This window comes from Gavialis gangeticus, unplaced genomic scaffold (assembly GCF_001723915.1).
Source record: "Gavialis gangeticus isolate Ggan-Ray unplaced genomic scaffold, GavGan_comp1, whole genome shotgun sequence".
NCBI classification, from domain to species: domain Eukaryota; kingdom Metazoa; phylum Chordata; order Crocodylia; family Gavialidae; genus Gavialis; species Gavialis gangeticus.
In genome coordinates this window covers 42,213,313-42,232,190 of record NW_017729030.1, presented here as the reverse complement: position 1 = coordinate 42,232,190, position 18,878 = coordinate 42,213,313, and the positions used below count along the sequence as shown (strand labels likewise).

General features: G+C 41.6%; 1 protein-coding gene across 3 annotated transcripts in view; it reads left to right on the top strand.

Annotated features, from left to right (window-relative positions):
• The window catches only part of NDUFC1 (NADH:ubiquinone oxidoreductase subunit C1), a 63,680-nt gene that overhangs the window by 32,734 nt on the left and 12,068 nt on the right, over positions 1-18,878 (top strand). For 2 of the 3 annotated variants that reach the window (XM_019522103.1, XM_019522104.1), the window contains one exon: positions 17,455-17,613. In XM_019522103.1, the coding sequence (XP_019377648.1) occupies positions 17,455-17,613 (159 nt within the window). Of the gene's footprint in view, positions 1-4,248; positions 4,311-17,454; positions 17,614-18,878 lie in introns of those variants that run through there. The other variant, XM_019522105.1, reaches the window with a different exon arrangement.

Below are 18,878 nucleotides of genomic sequence, written 5' to 3'. Positions count from 1 at the left end.
TTTTCTTGCTGTCTGTCCCCACCATAGTTTTCTATGCAGTGCAGTGGTGAAGCTAATGACTGCAACAGCAAAAGCATTTACCATTGGCTACACTTTAGTAACTCTTTTGAGTTCTAGAGCAATACATTAAATAATGAAAACAACATTGTTTTGATCTTGCAAATATTAAAGCATGTTTGAAGTACTGCCTTGTCATGGATAGGTTTAGAGAGAATAAATAGATGGGATTAGCATGTGAATGTGCCAGTCTTTTCTCTGTTAAATAGTTCTCTTGACTCCATTCAAAACATGTCTGCTATAGTGCCAGTAGTCCTGTGTACAGAAGCAATCCGTCTAAACAGCACTGGCCAAGTGAGTCGCTAGTGGTTTGTTTGTTTGTTTTGGGGTTTTTTTGGAGGGGGGGTTGGTTTTGTTTTGAGGTTTTTTTGCAAATAATTTTTGCTGAATCTTGTAACATGGTGGCACAAAACAACTAAACAGAATAGGATGTCAATTATTTTGTTTCATTTGCTGTGAAATAGTACATATCCACCCCCGTTTTGAATGTTTATCATAATAATGGGAGGATAAATGATATTTTGAGAACTAATTGAAATATACTAGTTAACAGAAATATGTATATGTATCTGAGTACATCTTAAACTTCTGAATCAACTCATTAGATTGAATGTATATCTTTCTAAGCAGATTACATGAACATGTGGCTTGGGAAGGGGAAAGCTCTTCAGTACTAGACATTGTGGTAAAATACAGACTAGTCTCAGGCTGGGATCTGAGAGGCTGAGGATGATGTTCCTGATCCTCCCACTGACTTGATGTCTGGTTTTGAGTAAGTCACTTCCCTTTATTTTCTCTTCTGACTATTGTAGATCAGGGTGTCAAACTGATTTGGCCTCATGGGCCAGAGAATGGCATGGGACTGGTCCACAGGTTTAAGGAACTGGGAAGGGCTGGCCCTGCAGGCCAGAGCAAGCCCACAACACCCACCTATGCTGCTCCTTCTCCCACTGCAAGCCACATCCAGTGCATGCAGCACTGCACGTTGCACCAATTCTGGCTGGATTGGGATGTGAGCTGTACTCAGTGCCCACACCATACAGTTTGGGGGGGATGCTGTGTGTAGCATGAATTCCAGACTGCCTGGAGTGGGCACCAGATCTCGGATGTTGGGGACCTGCAGAGCTCTCCTCCCCATGTCTGGCTTAAATCCTGCATTGGCTGGAGTGGGTACTGTGGGTGCTGGATCCAGCATGTTAGGAAAGGGAGGGGTATCCTGGACTGGTCCCATTTGGGGCCAGCGCCAGGGGTTGGAAGATATGGCTTTGTGGACTAGATCCAGCCCATGGACTGGATCTTTGACACCCCTGATGTAGATCATGAGCTTCTCAGAAACTGGCTGTGTGTTTATAAACTGAGCACAGTGGTACCCCAGTCTCAGTTGCGGCCTGCAGATGTTCTGTCATACAAATAAAAGATCACAAGAGCAAGTATTTATCCATGTTTTTTTGGCCCTCTTCTGTTTCCTGCTGTTTCTCTTCATCCTCAGTCCATATTGGATGCACTAATCGCCGCTTTATTAAGCCACTACTATACAATAACTCCAGTAATATGAAGTTTAGAACCCTTGTGATAACCTCAGGGAAGGCATTTTTTAAAGAAAAAATGTTTGATTCAATTCTGAACAGGAGCTAGTGTTGTAATACTGAAGTCACTCCCACTTGGAAGATAGTGAAAGTAAAGAATAAATGACACAGTGACACAATAAAATACTACATGCAACAATAAAATACAAACACATGCATTGGGAACAATTGGGGTGGGGAGAAAGCTAAGAACTCTTAAGGTTAGAGAGGTAATGTGACCGTGGTGTAATGATTTGCATAGTTTCAATGGTATTTATATTTTAATAGAACATGAATAGGCAGTGAAAGTAAAAGCAAACACACTCGATGGTGATGAACCTGCATTTAAAATTAATAACAAATTTGATGTTCCAAAATAATATTGAGACAAATCATTTTTAAAATCCTACAAAGTAAAGGATCATTTGCAGTTTCATTATCCTGGATAAAAATAATAAAAAGAGATCACCTCGGCTAGTAAGATTGGGCCTGGGACAGTGTTAATGTTTAAATTACACAAAACAGTTTTCTTTTGGATGAACCCAAACTCTGTTCATGTACCTTACAGTAAATAGGGGATGAACTAATACATTATTTAAGAGTGTTATTACAATACAGTGTTCAGGCAATGTTACTGATTCTCTCATTTGACTACGCCAAAATGGGTTCCCTTCCATTCTCTGGTGCTCGTTCAAATGTACATTGAGAATCCCATGCCAATTCTTGTAAATAATTGGAGTAATTGTTACTTCTGGCCTATGTTTCTCCTTGCAGTGAAGGATTTTTTTTCACCATGGCACAAGAGCTACTGTAACATGCAATTACAGTAGTATGATTACATATAATTACTTATTAGTATGATTTGGTGCTTTATTTCATGTATATTGTGTACAACAGCTGCCTGTAGAATATTAACATCTTGGCGGCATATGAAGTATTGTTAAAAACAACACCAAAGCCTTCTTGATCCCTTGCACATGTACATTTTCCATGTAACCAGCTTTGTAATGGCTAGTAGTGTATTTTTGTTAAATGCACCTGGGGGTGGGAGGGTGCCAGTGGCAGTAAGGCTGCAAGTGCAGGGGGAGGGGAGGGGGGAAGAGGGCAAGGAAGCCACCTGCCCCCCTTGCTCCCCCCAGCCACTGTTTTCCTTACTATAGCAGTAGGGAGGAGAGTGGATAAGACACATTTAAGACAACTTTCCAGTAATTAGGTTCTATACCTGGAAAATTATAACCAATGTATATGTTTTCCATGTAAAGATTCTAATTATGGGAGGGTCATCTTAAATTCAGGGTTGACTTAGATTTCAGTAAATATGGTCCTTTAGTCATTGCTATGAATTAAGGAGGTCTGTGTTTGTGTAGGAACTAATGTCCTACAAGGTACTTTGCTTAGAAGCCAGTTGCATTTAGTTTATAAGATATTTTCTGTAAAAAAGAAATGAATTTCTTGTTGTTTTGCTTGCTTGTACTTCATAACTCTTAACAGTTTAACATCTCTGGGCTGGAGTATTTTTCTGTTTTCTTCTGCAATGTGTGCTTGTAGATATGTTGTGAAAAAAGAGACTGGCACACTCTCTGATCATAATGGCATACATAATCAGGAATCCCAACCCTTCTTCAATCTATTTCACTTCCTTCAAACCCTTGGGCACTGCTTGAGCACTCTGTTCAGGTTAAGTTATTAAATGAGTGACATGCCAATTTTATTTTTAATTTCCTGTTATGCATGAGCTATAATAAGAATAAGGACGGAAGGGACTTACAAAGCTTCAACTACATCCAAAGTTTGGGGATACTGGGGCTGGAGTTTTTTGGCCCCTCCACTCATAATGTGAAACCTGGAGTATTTCAGGCAAAATAATGTTCAGAGCAGCTTCCCTAGATCCACACAGGAGGATTGCATCCGTCTGAGGGGACATCTTATTTGAGGATTTTTTGGCGGCTGAGATGCTCACTCTTACCAAGAAAGTGGCAGTTCTGGGCATATGCAGAAGCAGAACTTCAGGAGCCTAATGAACTTTACTAGTGAAAACTTAAGCACCTAAGGGACTAAGTAAGGTGTTAAGGATTGTACCATTAGATTGTGGTGCCTAAATTCCACTTAGATTCTGACCCACAAAAAGATTTCACTTTTAATACAATCAAGCCTTAGCAAACCCAAGGGTTTCTATCAGAGCAGATATTTTGATAATGACAGAAGGAACTGTCTAGTAAAATGATAACTTCAGAGAAACTAGGAAATGTAAGCTTATGTTAATAAGATTCATGGTTTCCTGCATCTCCCATTAATTTGAAGCCCAGTACATTCAGTCATGCTAGCAGGAGTTACCAACTTTTACAGCTGGCCCCCTAAGTTATGCAGAAGAAAGCTAAGTTACCTGTGAAATCTCATATGTAGTTGTTGCTATAGGGGTGATGGGAAAGCTTACATCCCTGCCCTGTGTATTGAACTAGACCTGTAGTACAAAGAGAAAGGAGTTCTCTGTTGTCAGTCTCTTGCACAAGAGATATAATTAAAAAAAAAGGTGGACCAAAAGTTCATTCTAAAATATTGACTGCCATCAGATTTGCAACCCTTCATGGCATAAAGAGTGCTCAAATATTTTCTTCCCCTTTAACAGGGCACAGTAAGGCATTTCTCTGTCCTTTGGCTTGCACTGTAAACTGATACGCTATAGTCCTTCAGAAAGAGAATTTATCTAGAAGGCTTCAATCCCATAATACATTTGGTTAACTCCTAGTTCAAACATGAGAAGCGTAGGCTAATATTTTTGTAATGTCCTAGTAAAATAAAAAACTTTCAGTTGCAAAGTGTTCTAAATACAGTATTTCCTTCTGCATGCACCCTTCCTACCACCCAATGTTTCTTTTGAGAATATTTTTCTTTAGAATTACTTGTGTAGCATTGGCTAAACTACAGATAGTTTAAAACAAAAAAAATATTACATTGCACTCCAGCTTTTGTTCACATGAGTAGTATAGCTTCAGGCAAATTCCAGCTGTATTATGCAGGTCAACTTGTATTATTTTAGCTTCAAAAAGTTATGCAAATAATCTGTTCAGAAATATTTGAAAACAACGTTCTGTATTAGAGAGACCAGTCTTCTTTTGCCTGACAAATTAGCTGATGGTTCATGGAAGATGTGGCTCTAAGTGAAGAATTGCAATCATTTTAATAGAAATAACTCTTGATTTTTAGACATTAAATAAGTATAACGTATTTTGAGAGTGGGAGAATCCTTTCTCCTCCATATTCTTAGATTTATTTCCAACCTAAACATTTGCTTTCAGTTTTATGATTGCACCTTTTCTACCTTTTTAAAGTGGTTCAACAACAGAGTGGTTAAGAATCCTGCAGCTCTAGAGCCTGATTTTGGACTTGTGCCGAAGGCTGTCTGTACATAGCCCCATTGTCGATCAATACCAGATCTTTGGACAGTGAAAGGTGGGCAACAAGTGAGGCTAACCACATTGCTTTCTCAGGTACCTTGGCTACAGTAGTCAGTAGTGCCCTAACCATGCTAGCATGGGCCATGTAGGCTTGGGAAGACCTTTGACTCTTCTAAATAGGAAGAATTTACAAGTATTAGTACAAAGAACTTGTAGTTTAGATGCAAGTGGCAAGATGGAAGCACACTGGGTTTCTTGAGTTACCTATAATCTGTCTGTGTAGACATTAAAAAAACCTAAAATGAAAAGTTTAAATTCATGTAAGCAGGACATGAGACCACAATAACCAAATTAGGCCTACTGTTCTCTTATGAACCATTATAGCTTGTTGCTAACAAAGCAAAGAAACTCTTAAAATTTCATTGAACCAGTTCAAATCGCCTAATACAGGGGTGGCCAATCTTCAGCATGAATACCACAAATGTCAAGGGCAGCCTCTGTATGTGGCATACAACAAATTGGGGCAGTGAGTAGAAAGTAGACCAAGAGTTTGGGCATGGAGCATAGAGTAGGGAGCAGGAAGCAGAGCAGCTGATCGGGCGGAGGAAAGGGATTTGAATGGCACTTAGGGAGGGTGTGGGTCTAATTTATGGCATGCTTGCCAAAACAGCTCCCAAAGACTTAAAAACATCATCAGTTGGTGGGCAGATGCTTAGGCAGAATCCATGAACACTTACAATATGCTAAAAACTCTGAATTCAGGTAGCCTTATTTTTACTTCCAATGATTTAGCAACGTTTTGATACAATCAACTATGACAAGCTCCTCTGCAACTACCATTTTAATTAGAGGGAAGAAAGAAGGAACATATTTTTCCCCCAGATAAGGTGCTTCATTTGTATCTCTCCTCTTTCTTTTTAAGTACAGTTTAATGTGAAAGAAAGTTGTAGCTTTCTTAACAAGTTCAAGTATTTTCCTTCTCCGTTACTTTTTTCTGTCATTTCTGGCCTTCAACTGATATTACTGAAGAGTTGCACTAAAGCTTACAGCAGTGACTTAAAATATCATCATCAATATTTTTTAACTACAAGAATTATGGGGCTTAAGGAATTGAGGGCACAGGTAGTTTTCTCCTCCATCCTTTCGGTTGTGGGCTATAAGCCTAGGAGAGATGGATGTATTGAAGAGGTGAACTGAAGGCTCCGATGATGGTGCGACTGAGAGAGTTTTGGCTTCCTTGACCACAGCATACACTTTAGAGACGGAGGTCTTCTGAGAAGGGACAGTATCCACCTCATGCCGAAGGGGAAGGCACTTTTCTTGGCAGGGATGGCAGACCTCCTAGACAGGGCTTTAAACTGAGATTCCTGGAGGATGGGGGGGGGACAACGAATGGAACACGTCCGGGGGCCAACAAACCATTACAACAGGAGACAACAAGAAGGACACTACAGCATGAGCTGAGGGAATGGAGCTTCCTCGATGTGGCAGGAAACCGGGGACCTCCAGTGGAGGGCTCAAATGCCTAAACACAAATGCCAGAAGTGTGGAGAACAAACAGGAGGAACTGCCCTCCCCCTACTTTCCAGCAGGGACTACAATATCATAGAAATAACAGAGTCCTGGTGGGACTCTATCCATGATTGGACCGTAGCTATAGAGGGCCACATCCTGCATAGTATGGATCACATAGAGAAAAAGGGTGGAGGTGTACTTCTATATGTAAAGGAGCAGTAAACCTCCTTGGAACCTGAAATTGGTATTAAGGAAGGGAGGCTTGAGACCCTCTGGGTCAAGGTACAGGGGCGACACAGTGAAAGAAACCTAACTGGAGGAATATATTACAGACCTCTGAATTAAAATGAGGAGCTAGATCTGGAATTCTCCAGAGAACTGGAAGAGGCTGTGAGAGCATGGGATAGGGTTGTCATGGGCAACATTAACTACCCAGACATCTCCTGGGAAGAACACTCAGCCAGATCTGACTGGCCGGATGGATTCCTGACTTGTATTGACAAACTCTACCTGTCTGAGGAAGTATACAGGCCAAGCAGAGGAAATGCGCTCCTAGTTTTAGTTTTGGCTAAGGGGAATGAACTGGTGAATGATCTGATGATAGCGGGTAACCTAAGTGACACTGACAATGACACTATCACTTTCACTGTCTGCTATAGGGCTGGGAAATCTGTCAATAAGGTACAAATTCTTGACTTTAAGAAAGCTGACTTCAATAAGCTAAGGACTTCAGTGAGCAATGCCCTATGGGATCATGGACTGCAGGGAAAGAGTCTGGATGAAGAGTGGTCATTCCTCAAGGACACGATCCTCGGTGCACAGAAGTTGTCCATACCTGTATGCAAAAAAGGTGACATAGGGGCCATAAGGCCATCTCGGCTCAATAGGGAAGTCACAGATCTTATGAAAAAGAAAAGGGAGGCTTACTAACAACAGAAGCTACAAATAGGCCCCACAAAGAACTACATAAGATTGGCCCCCACCTGTAGGAGGCAGATTAGAAAAGCAGAGGTGACTGAATTCAAGTTAGCAACCAAAATCAGGAACAATAAGAAGTCCTTCTCTAGTTACACAGCTAATGGGAGGAAAACCATTGGAAACATGGGACCACTGCTCAATGCATCTGGACATCTGATCACTGACCCCAAGGAGAAAACTGAACTCCTGAACGAGTACTTTACATCTGTATTCCACCAGTCTAAGAGTGATAACCTGTCAAATGCAAATATGACACAGAATAGCCACAGTAGGGATGATCACCTACCAACAGTCAATGTAGAGTTGATGAAAGAACTGCTAGAGAGGTTGGATATCTGTAAGTCAGCAGGACCAGATGAACTTCATCCGAGGGTGCTGAACAAACTAGCCGAAGCGATCCTGCGATGACTGGCGAGCCTCTTTGAGAATTCGTGACACTCAGAAGAGGTCCCAAAAGACTGGAAGAGGGCCAGTGTTGTGCCCATCTTCAAGAAAGGGAAGAGAGAGGACCCAGGGAACTACAGGCAAATCAGTCTGACCTCAATCCCAGAAAAAACTCTCAAACAATTTCTCAAGGAGTCGATATGTGATAAGCTAGTAGAAGGCAAAATTCTGAACAACAGCCAGCACGGTTTTGTCACGTCTGACTAACCTCATCTCTTTCTATGACCAGGTTACTTGCCACCTGAATAAGGGAGATGAGGTTGATGTCATTTACTTGGACTTCAGGAAGGCCTTTGACTTGGTGTCCCATGAGGCTCTCAAGGTAAAACTAGGGGACTACGGGCTTAACAATTCAATGGTCAGTTGTGTAGTAAACTAGCTGTGGGGTTGGACCCAAAGAGTACTAATAGATGGATCTGTGTTGACCTGGCAACCAGTGTGATGCTAAAGGTAGCAGAGCAAAGAATACACTGGCATGCATCAACCAATGCATCTTGAGCAAAACTAAGGAAGTTATTCTCCAGCTGTAATCGGCATTGGTGAGGCTGCAGCTGGAGTACTGCACCCAGTTTTGGGCACCACTAAGAAGGATGTGGAGAAGCTTGAGAGAGTCCAGAGAAGATCCACTGTTATGATTAGAGGCCTGAAGAGAAAGCCATATGAGGAAAGGCTGACAGATATGGAACTGTTCGACCTAGAAAAGGGAAGATTTTGGGGAAATTTGGTGGCAGCTTACAAATATACCTGGGGCTAGGGTAAACAACTGTTTGCCAAAGCACCCCAGGGGAAAACCAGGAACAATGGTCATAACCTCCTAGGACAAGGTTTCAGACTGGATGTAAGGAAAAATTTCTTCATGGTTCATGTGACCAGACTCTGGAATAGACTCTCAGCAGGGGTGGTACAGGCACCCTAGAGATCTTTAAAAAGAGACTGGACATGCGCCTTGCTGGGGTTATTTGACCCCAGCAGGCTTTCCTTGCTAGAGCAGGGGAGTGGACCCAATGATCTTACGAGGTCCCTTCCAGCCCTAAACTTCTGTGAATCTGGGAGTATCTTTTTACAGTGCTGTTTTAACTAGATGTTCTCTTTTCCTTCATTGGTGGCATATTTTACCTTGGTAAGTACTCTGGGATGAGTACGTTCTGTACAGGTAGCCCTTGACTTACGGCGGCTCCACTTGTAGTGATCCGCATTTGCAGTGCTCTGCATTTTACACCCCTGTTATTACTTATGGTGCTGATCCTCACACTTATGGCAGGCAACGGCGGAGGCACTGGGGCCGGCGTGGGACACTTACTGGAGGTAAGTTCAGGCAGCAGCTCCTCCCTGAGGCCATGTGCTCCCAGAGGCGAGATGGGGACGGGGCCTGGGGCTGGGACTGGCACCAGGGAACTGCTCTGCTTCCCAGCCCCAATGCCATGTGCCTCATCACTCCCAGAGGCATGGCAAGGTGGGGATCGGGTCTGGGGGCTGGCACAGGCTCCGCTGGCTCCAGGGAACTGCTCTGCACCCCCGCATCACCTCGGGGAGTGAGGAGGCACATGGCATCAGGGCTGGGGAGCAGAGCAGTTCCCTGGAGCCGGCAGAGCAGTTCCCAGCCCCCATCCCTACCTTGCCATGCCTCTGGGGCTGGGGAGCAGAGCACATGGCATTGGGGCTGGGGAGCAGAGCAGTTGCCCAGAGCTGGCGGAGCCTGCGGAGCAGTTCCCCAGAGCTAGACGAGCTTGTGCCAGCCCCCGTCTCCACCCTTGCCTCGCCTTACCTCGGGGAGGAGCTGCTGGCTGCCCCGCATGAGGACTGAGGACCTTACCTTTGGTAAGTGTCCCACGCCAGCCCTGGTGCCTCCCTTATTTACTGCGTTACACTTTAGAAACCTTTGTACAGCGTATATAATTTTTAGTTGATTAAATAGTTGATTTAAAAGCTTTCTAAAGTGCAATGCAGTAAGTTGAATCTGATTTTCCCATAGAAACAACGTTTTAATAGGGGGTTATGTTCCTTGATAAGAAACATTACCCAACTTTTTATAGAAATCAAGGAACATAACCCTCTATTATAACACTGTTTCTAAGGGAAAATGAGATTCGACTTAGATCAGTTCGACATACAGCGCCTTTTCCAGGAATGTAACCCACTTTAAGTGCGACGACCGCCTGCACTCTGGGACTCGTGATGATATTTTTACATTTTCTTTTAGAAGAAGTAACTGTGTTCACTACTTTAGTTTATTTTGTAACTCAGGTGTACCTGGTTGTGTACTCCCTTCTCCAATTGAAGAAAGATACTAGCGGGGCAGGTGTGCTGTGTGGGAAAACTGCTGGCAGCATGCAGTTTCCTCCTTCCCCTATAGATAACCAGACCAACACACACTATAACTAAACTATATACAAGTTTATTAATATGACAATATAAATGAGAAAAAGGTGAAAAGAAAACCACACACACATGATATTTACAATAATAAGGATTATAGGCAATATTTATACAGTTCTATTCCTCTCTCAGGATACAGTTAACTGTTATAATAAAATTCTAACCTAAGTTTCAGCAAGTGTTTTATAACCTTAAACTCAATCAAAATGTAAATCTACTTGGATATTAAATATAAATCTACGTGTGTGTGTGTGTGTGTGTGTGTGGTGTGTGTGTGTGTGTAGATTTCATAGACATTAGGGCTGGAAGGGACCTTGGAAGATCATCAAGTTCAGCCCCCTGCCCCAGGGGCAGGAAGTCAGCTGGGGTCACAGGATCCCAGCAAGATAAATGTCTGATTGACTCTTAAAGGAATCCAGAGTAGGTGCTTGCACCACCTCTGGCAGCAGCCGGTTCCAAGTCTTGGAATGTGTGTGTGTATATGTATGTATGTGTTACTCACAGGGTAGCCTCTCCTCCACCCCCACCTGATCGGTGGGAATGTCCCGCCAATGGCTTGATGCTCATGTGGCTTTCTGCATGTAAAAAGCATGTGGAACTCAGTGGAGTGTATATGCAGATAAGCTTTATATATGGTATTAGTGATTTAAAAAAGGCTTTTAGTAGGACCAACTTGGCCCAGAGGTCATGCAACATTTGTGCAAAGAGATCGCAACTAACAACAGGGACAGGATCCCAATCTGGGAATGCAATGAAGAGAGTATGAGTTGAGACCCCGTAAAAGGAAAACTGTAGCTACTAGACTTGTAAGACCTGCTCATCTGGAAAAATTACGTTGTCTTCTGATTTGTGGTGGGGAAACTGGACTCATTTGATAATACAAGACTAGTTCAACTATATTAAAAGGCAGGAATAATACATAATTAGTATGTATAAAAGTATGCTTGGATAGATATACTTCCTCCTAAAATGGCTGTCCTTTTGCAAAAAGAATAGGATAAAAGTTAGTCAGCACATCAAATGTGCTGGAATAATACATAATTAATACATAATGGAGCTAGACTGTCCTCAGTGGTGGCAGGTGACAGAACAAGGAGCAACAGTCTCAAGTTGCAGCAAGGGAAGTTTAGGTTAGATATTAGGAAGGATTTTCTTGCTAGGAGAGTAGCAAGGCATTGGAACAGGTTTTCCAGGGAGGTTGTGAACTGTCCATCCTTGGAGGTTTTTAAGACCTGGCTAGACAAAGCCTTGGCTGGGATGATCTGGTTGGGGGTGGTCCTGCTCTGAGCAGGGGGTTGGACTAGATGACCTCCTAAGGTCCCTTCCAACCCTAATTCTCTATGATTCTATGATAATAGCTAATAAAATAAGTGATGGGAAAAAGTGTGGTTCAACTAAATGTAAAATTTACAACTTGTGTGGGGTTACAATCCTGTTAAACCTCAGACAGGCAGCTTGTTAAGTTCGTGGAAGTGCTACACAATCTTCTCTCCCCAAAGGAGAGAATTGCAGAATACTTCCTTTTACAGATGTGAAAGAGAAAGTAAAAAGATTACCAAATATGGGGCTAAAATAAGAAAGTTAACAGCACTGTCATTTTTTTTCTGATGCATTAACGGATCCTTTACTGTGACATATGCAAAATGAAACACAACAAAGTAAACCCGTGTCTATGGACTGAGGCTGATGTGACTAAAACGTACAATAGAAATTGCTATGTCAACAGAGATGGCTGCTAAAGATGCCAGGGAACAGCAACAGCATTATATATCTGCAGCAAACCCAGTGCGTATTAAGCAGGAAGTGCATGGTATTTCAACTGTGAACTTTAGACTGTGGGAAAAGAGACTTGCAGTGCAAGTAATTACTTGTCAAAAAATAAAGCTTGTAGAAATTGAAGCCTATACTGAAACTAGATTATAACCCTCACCTTACACCAACTGGAGGATTTTTAATTCATCAGCCTGAAGATGACAATATGAAGTGTACTAATAGTTTAGGCACTCTACAAGTAATAGTATAAGTGTCTAGATTTATTTATAAGTGAAAAGAACAAGATCTAAATTTAATTTTTTTAGATTCCTGCTGTGAAGCTACAGAGACACCCAATCTTGCATATAAAAATTAATGATTAGAAAACGTTGGTACTCTGAAAACAAACAAGAAAACCTTGTTTTCCAAACAGAAAGACCTAGCTCTGTAAAGAGCAGGTGTTTAAACTCTGTGTTTTTAAAATAAAGGAGTTCTCCATAACCAGACAGAAAATGGTGGAGAGAGAAATGCAGTTGAACTGACAAAAGCACCAAATGCATAGAAGCTTAAAAAGGAACTCCAGCCCCAACCAAAAGTAGCTGAACTTTTGGATGCAACAGAAGATGCCTTTTAGAGTAGGAATGGAAGTTTAAAACATGCAAAGGCAAAAACTGCTCAAAGGGGGAGGAACTCCTACATTTTGCAAAGCCTATGGCCGAATCTGGTGTAGGGACAGTGTATCACTTACAGGTTTTCAGAATGATTTCTAAGGTTAACTGGAAAAAATAGAATACCCTGATAGTGTTAGTTGTGAAAAAGGGGGCTATCAGTCTGGTCAATGGTTATGTCAAAGTTACCACTGATCTGGTACTACATGGGCATTGGAACCATTTGCTTGGACTGGAGAATATATTTACCTTAAGAGCTAAGGCTAAGGATTTAGCCAAGATTGATCCAGCCCAGTGTTGCTTTATCCTTTGGCCCTGTGAGCCAGATGAATGGCACAGAGCTGATCTGCATGTTGAATTGGGCCCCACACAACCTGTGCCTGCTGGGATTGGGTCACAGAGTCTTACACCACTCGTGCACACTGAAATTGGGCCCTGAGGCTCCTCTCTGCCCCTGCTCTGCATGCCAGGATTGGGCCCCAGCCACCCTACCCAGACAGTGGGGGAGTAGTGCCACCATTCCCTTGCCACCAAATCTCCCAACCCATGAGCATTTTCACAGACCAGGGATTGAGCACCCCTGATCTACTCCAGTTGATCTACAGCTGGAGGATGAAGACTGTTCAACACTGCTATGCAAAGACTGGATTAGTGTTTGCAATAGCATCCACACCCACTACTTGGCAGGAATCCATATAGCAGGTATTAGAGGATGTTTCCAGAACTTGGTATTACTTAGGTGCTACACTGGTAATGAAAGCAAGTAGACCAGGGGCGGTCAATTATTTTGGGCGGAGGGCCGCTTACTGAGTTTTGGTAAGCCATTGAGGGCTACATGACAGGCAGCCCAGGGCAGATAAATATTAATTTTCTAAATTTTTTAGGGGCCCCACAGGCTGGATAGAATGGCCTGGCAGGCTGCATCAAGCCCACAGGCCACATTTTGCTCACCCCTGAAGTAGACAGTACCTTCAGGACCTCCAAAAGGTACTTGCAAGACTATGTTGTATGGTCTTAAAGCAAACAAGCAAAAATGACTTGTACCAACTTTCAGTCATAGATTGTTGCCATACCACTAATGGTTACTTACATACGTTGCAAGACAAAGGATGCAAGTACACAACACAATTTCTAGTGAGTAATATATCCTGGATTCTACTCCATAACAAATGTCCTCTCTACTAAGGAGTAAGGAATAGATGTACAAGCAGCTCTCCCAAGCTGGAAGCTTAGAGTAGGTGGTATTACAGTATCTAGCCTCTTGGTGGCAGAAACCAGTTTGCATTATGCAGATAACTGCTCCAAAATTAAACTGACTAGGAAAAGAAATACAGGACACATCCTACCTATCAACTTTGCTGTATAGTAAATTTACTATGATCTTTTCAAGAGGTGACGTAATCCCAGATTTAAATGATTTAGTATATAGTTGGGCTGTGCTCTGTGCGTACGGTCCGTTTGTACTAGGTCATAAAATCCCTTTGCTACCGAGTAAAGATGTGTATCAATTACTGTAGATTCTTGTCTGATGTACTAGTAGTGTTACATCCTCTGAATGCACTGAATCAGTACCACCATAGGCAGTACTCTACATTGTATCTTTGTCAATAAAGTCTGCTGGTGATACCTTCACACTTTGAATCGTAATAGTAATGTCATGTGATGCAAGGTCATACTGAAGATCTCTTGCCTTTGTTTCTAGTGCTCCTGCTTCTGTAGAATGTAACTGTTTGCAGCTTTATAGAAGGTTTGAACTTTGTCTTGGGACTGGGAGTTTAAACATCACCAATGTCTGCATGGGAAAACAATTACTCAGGTTGCAGATCATCAACCTCTAATTTATATTTTTAACCTAAAGAAAGGTATACTAGTAATAAGTGATATATTTATGGTGTTTCATGTACAAACAAGCAGGTTTCTTGTCATAGTTTCATAAACATGGACATTTGGGCTGGAAGGGACCCCAAAGGATCATCGAGTCCAGCCCCCTGCCCCAGAGGCAGGAAGTCAGCAGGGATCATAGGATCCCAGCAAGATAAACATCCAAATGTGTCTTGAAGGTGTTCAAAGTGGGTGCCTGAACCACCTCTGGCGGCAGTCTATTCCATTGGTAGTGACAGATAAGGAGACTGAAACAGAACTAAAGGTGGTCAGTATGACCTCCGTGGCACAACCTGAATCCCTGCTGGTAACAAATATTCTGGTACACCATGATACTAAAATAATCCAGTGCTAGCTAATGAATAGCTGGGCCTATTCCCAACAGACTTCTTCCTGCATCCTTTTCTTTACTAGTTAAACATGTATTGAGGTTGCCTACTGTGTGGCACTAGAAGAGGTAGTCTAAAAAAGCTCAGGAAACATGTCCTTCAAACATTACATGAAGGCCATTTAGGAAATGCAAATAATAAAATCTATGACAGAATATTTCATGTGAAGGCCAGAGACTAATCTGCAAAGAGAGGAAATGGCAAAACTATGTTGAGTTTGCCAACAAATGTAGCACTTCTCTAAATGTGTTCCTTTGCAGTCTGGGGTAATGGCAATGAGTCTGCATATATATTAGGCTAGACAATTTGTAAGGCTTTATTCTTAATTCACTAGATATCTAAAGGGCCTGAAGTATTCTGTATGAATGCAACGTGTTCACCATAGATGGGTGTAAATGTTAACACTACTGTTTTTGCAGACTGGGGTTACTGAAAAGATTGCGAGTGGAACTCAGTTCACATTTGAAGTGTTCTGGTTGTTTGCTAAAAGAAATGCTATAAAATGTGTTATTTCAGCTGTCTACCATCTTGTCATCAATAGATTCTTGGATAGATTTATGCAACCATGCAAGCAAGTAATTTATGTTATGGACAAAAGTAGCTTTTTTCTGTTGATCTGTAGAGATATGCACTATGTGCTACTCCAAATCCAATGCTACTGATAATTTTTTTCAGACAACTTAGCGTTTTGTCTGGACTTGTCAAATCCAATCTCCAGTGGCCTCCATCACATCCAGTTATATAATTTGCACAAGGAAAAGCAAGTGAATACAATACTGGAAAATGGAGAATCATTCTTTGGAATAGAATGTATTATCCAAAAAAGCAATTTAATAAAATACCATCAGTATAGTTTTAGATCCTTGACATAACATTATTGTATCTGTTTTGAGACCAATAAAAAGAATATAAAAGAGAATGAATTAGAATAACTTAAAAGGGTGTGGTGCCTTATAATCGGTCATAAACACAATACTTTGGAGAGGCTTCCAAGCTACATCTGTCTTTCACTGCCAGAACGGCTTTTATCTTTTTGGAGTCTACTGCCAAGCTAAACTAAAAGAAACTAAATAGATAAAAATGACAGTTTGAACCAAACAGTGTTATCCAAGTAAAATAGTTTAGATCACAAGCAATATTTTCTTAATTTTAACTAAAAATAATCAATTCAAAATCATGACTTAAATCAACAGTTATAGTCATAATGGTAAAAATAAACTTAATGCACTATTCAATTCTAAATTCCATTAAAATACTTAATATTTTAGCATGCTCCATGCTTTAAATGCACTGTATTTTTTCTTCTTTCTTGCATCCTCATTCTGTAACAGAAGAGCAACAATTCTTTCATTTTTGTACTGCTGTTTGGAAGTTCACTGTCCACACAATATTCTGTCAAGTGAATCTATTCTAATAAATGATATATGTAGTGAATGTGTCCTATTTAACTCCATGCAAGCCATAATAATAATAAAACCTGGGTGTCACTAGATCTAGAACAGTTCTGTTAGCATATAGTCTATGTACTACTTATAAAGAGCCTTCTTGGTCCCTAGTGTGCTCAGTACACCTAATAATAGAAACAAATCCAAAGTACAATAAACACTATCAATTTAACTTGCACAGGAATTGTTGAGGGAGACTTTATGCTAAAAGATGGTAGAAGCACATGAAATTTAACTCTAGAAGTAGTGGGAAAAATATCTCCCTTACGTGACTATTGGTAACATGACTTTGCATATTGTAAAACTGCCCTCAGTCTTGTTATAATATATAATATGCAGTTGTTTAAGCAAATGGCTTACTTAATCCTAAAGAGGCAAAGGAATGGAGGCCATGAAGAGATATGGCACTCATACTTTGGCAGCGCACAAGCCAATTAATCTAACAAGATGTTTTATATTTAAAAACAAAACAAAGAAAACCCAAACTGCTTAATATCGTCTTCATAACCCCTAATATATGGCAACATGGAACTAAACTGTGTACTCATAAGACAACTGTCTGTTATATTGCACCTATTTCACATTGAACCTTCTACACTTGCCAAGTTTACATAATGATATTGTGCAACACACAAAAGAAACTGGAAAAGTAAATGTAAAAGTGACTGTCCAAAGAGGATACTTTTTAGAAAGCACACGCCTTCATTTAGGGACACACGCCAGCTAACTAGAAAAATAGTTTCAGTGTCTGTAATTCTTTGTCTTAAGGGTACAAAGATTTAAGTACAATAATGGATAATATTATAAACCTTAGTCCTGCAGACTTTTAGCACATGCTGCACTTTAGGTATCTGAATAATTGCATTAACGGCCACAACATACACTTAATATTCAGCACATATTTTTAATACCATGTTGAAATGAGGCCCAGGTCCTCTCCTTCATACTGGTAAATGAACAGAAAAGACAATTATCTCTTTTATTCATAGAAACTGCTGGTGGTGTCTTGGATGTTGCAGCTGCTTCTGCTCATGAGGAGAAATTAGAGAATATGCAGGAAGAAATAGACTTTTCAGCTCAAGAGAGGCCTGATGCATCCCCAGCAAATGAGGAACCTGTTGCTGAGGGATCTGGGCAAGCTTCAGAAGGTGCACAGTATACCTGAGTCTAAAATACTTTATTTCTGGGGGGAAAAAAAAACACACTCTTTTTTTTCTAAGTAGTCTAATAAAATTAAGCAAGTAGCCCCATGTGTCTGCTATGTATATATACTCCATGAGCCATTCTACATTTTCTTTTGAGATAAAAAAAATTATGAAATCACTGCCACATGTTGCAAACAGCTTCTACTGAATTTTGGTCATTAAATGAAACTCACAAGACCTTTAATGGAAAGCATCCCACAATTTCAGACCTCAAGGGCTAGGTTGAGACAGTGCACAGGGTTGCTCCATGGCTAGATCAGGTGTGCAGGGCTGAGCCAGTGTACAGAGCATACACATGGACTGACTCCAGAGCTAGGGACAGACATTCAAAAAGCCTGAGCCTGAATGGGTTCAATCTTTGCAGATTTGACTAACCTGGCTAGGTTGAACAGGTTTGTAACCACACAGACATCCCAGAATTGCAGGCGCATGCCTGCAGTGGCTCAGGCTAGAAACCAGGGGGTGCTAGAGCAGCCGTCTCTTCCCTCCCACAGTGCTGAGCTGGGTGTGGGGGCATAGCCAGACCCAAGCAGGATGCTTTGATTAGAGAGGGGTCCCCCTCCCCCCCACTGGTTTTGATAACAGAGCATTTAGTTACACAGCAGGGAGTTACACAGGGAGTTGTTAGCATTTATCACCCCATCAAACAAAACGAAAGCCTCCCTCATTAGTTCAAACTCTTCTTAAACAACTTTTTCCAAGAAAGAAATGAAGGGACATTACCAGCTATCTGTTGATTAGCTCCGAAAAGCCCTAAACTGACACTGTCCTGTCTGCCTTTGTCTTGTCTCCCACAGCATGGACCGTAGCTAGCATGTGGTATGTTAGCTAACGCTGAGAGGTGTCTGTGTAAGGCAGAACAGAGGGTGGGGAGGGAATCCCTGCTTGAGCAGGGAGTAATGGGGGGGGCAGGAGGAAGTCAGGCAGATGCTGTTGTACCTGAAGTCTCTGCCAGAGCTCCAGCCAGGGAGCAGAGGGGTGGGGCCAGCCCTGCTGGGCTGGAGCAGAGAGCAGAGCCCCGCCCAGGGTTGCAAAGCATCTGGGATGCTGGGGGACTCTGGTTTAACTTAAACCAGGAAGGGGTCTGGGACAAACATTGCATAAACGGTTTGACCCAAATCAATTAAGTCTGATACTACATCCAACCAGGTTTATCTCAAAATGGTTCCAGCAATTTTCAAATTGATTTATGTGCACTGAATGTCTGT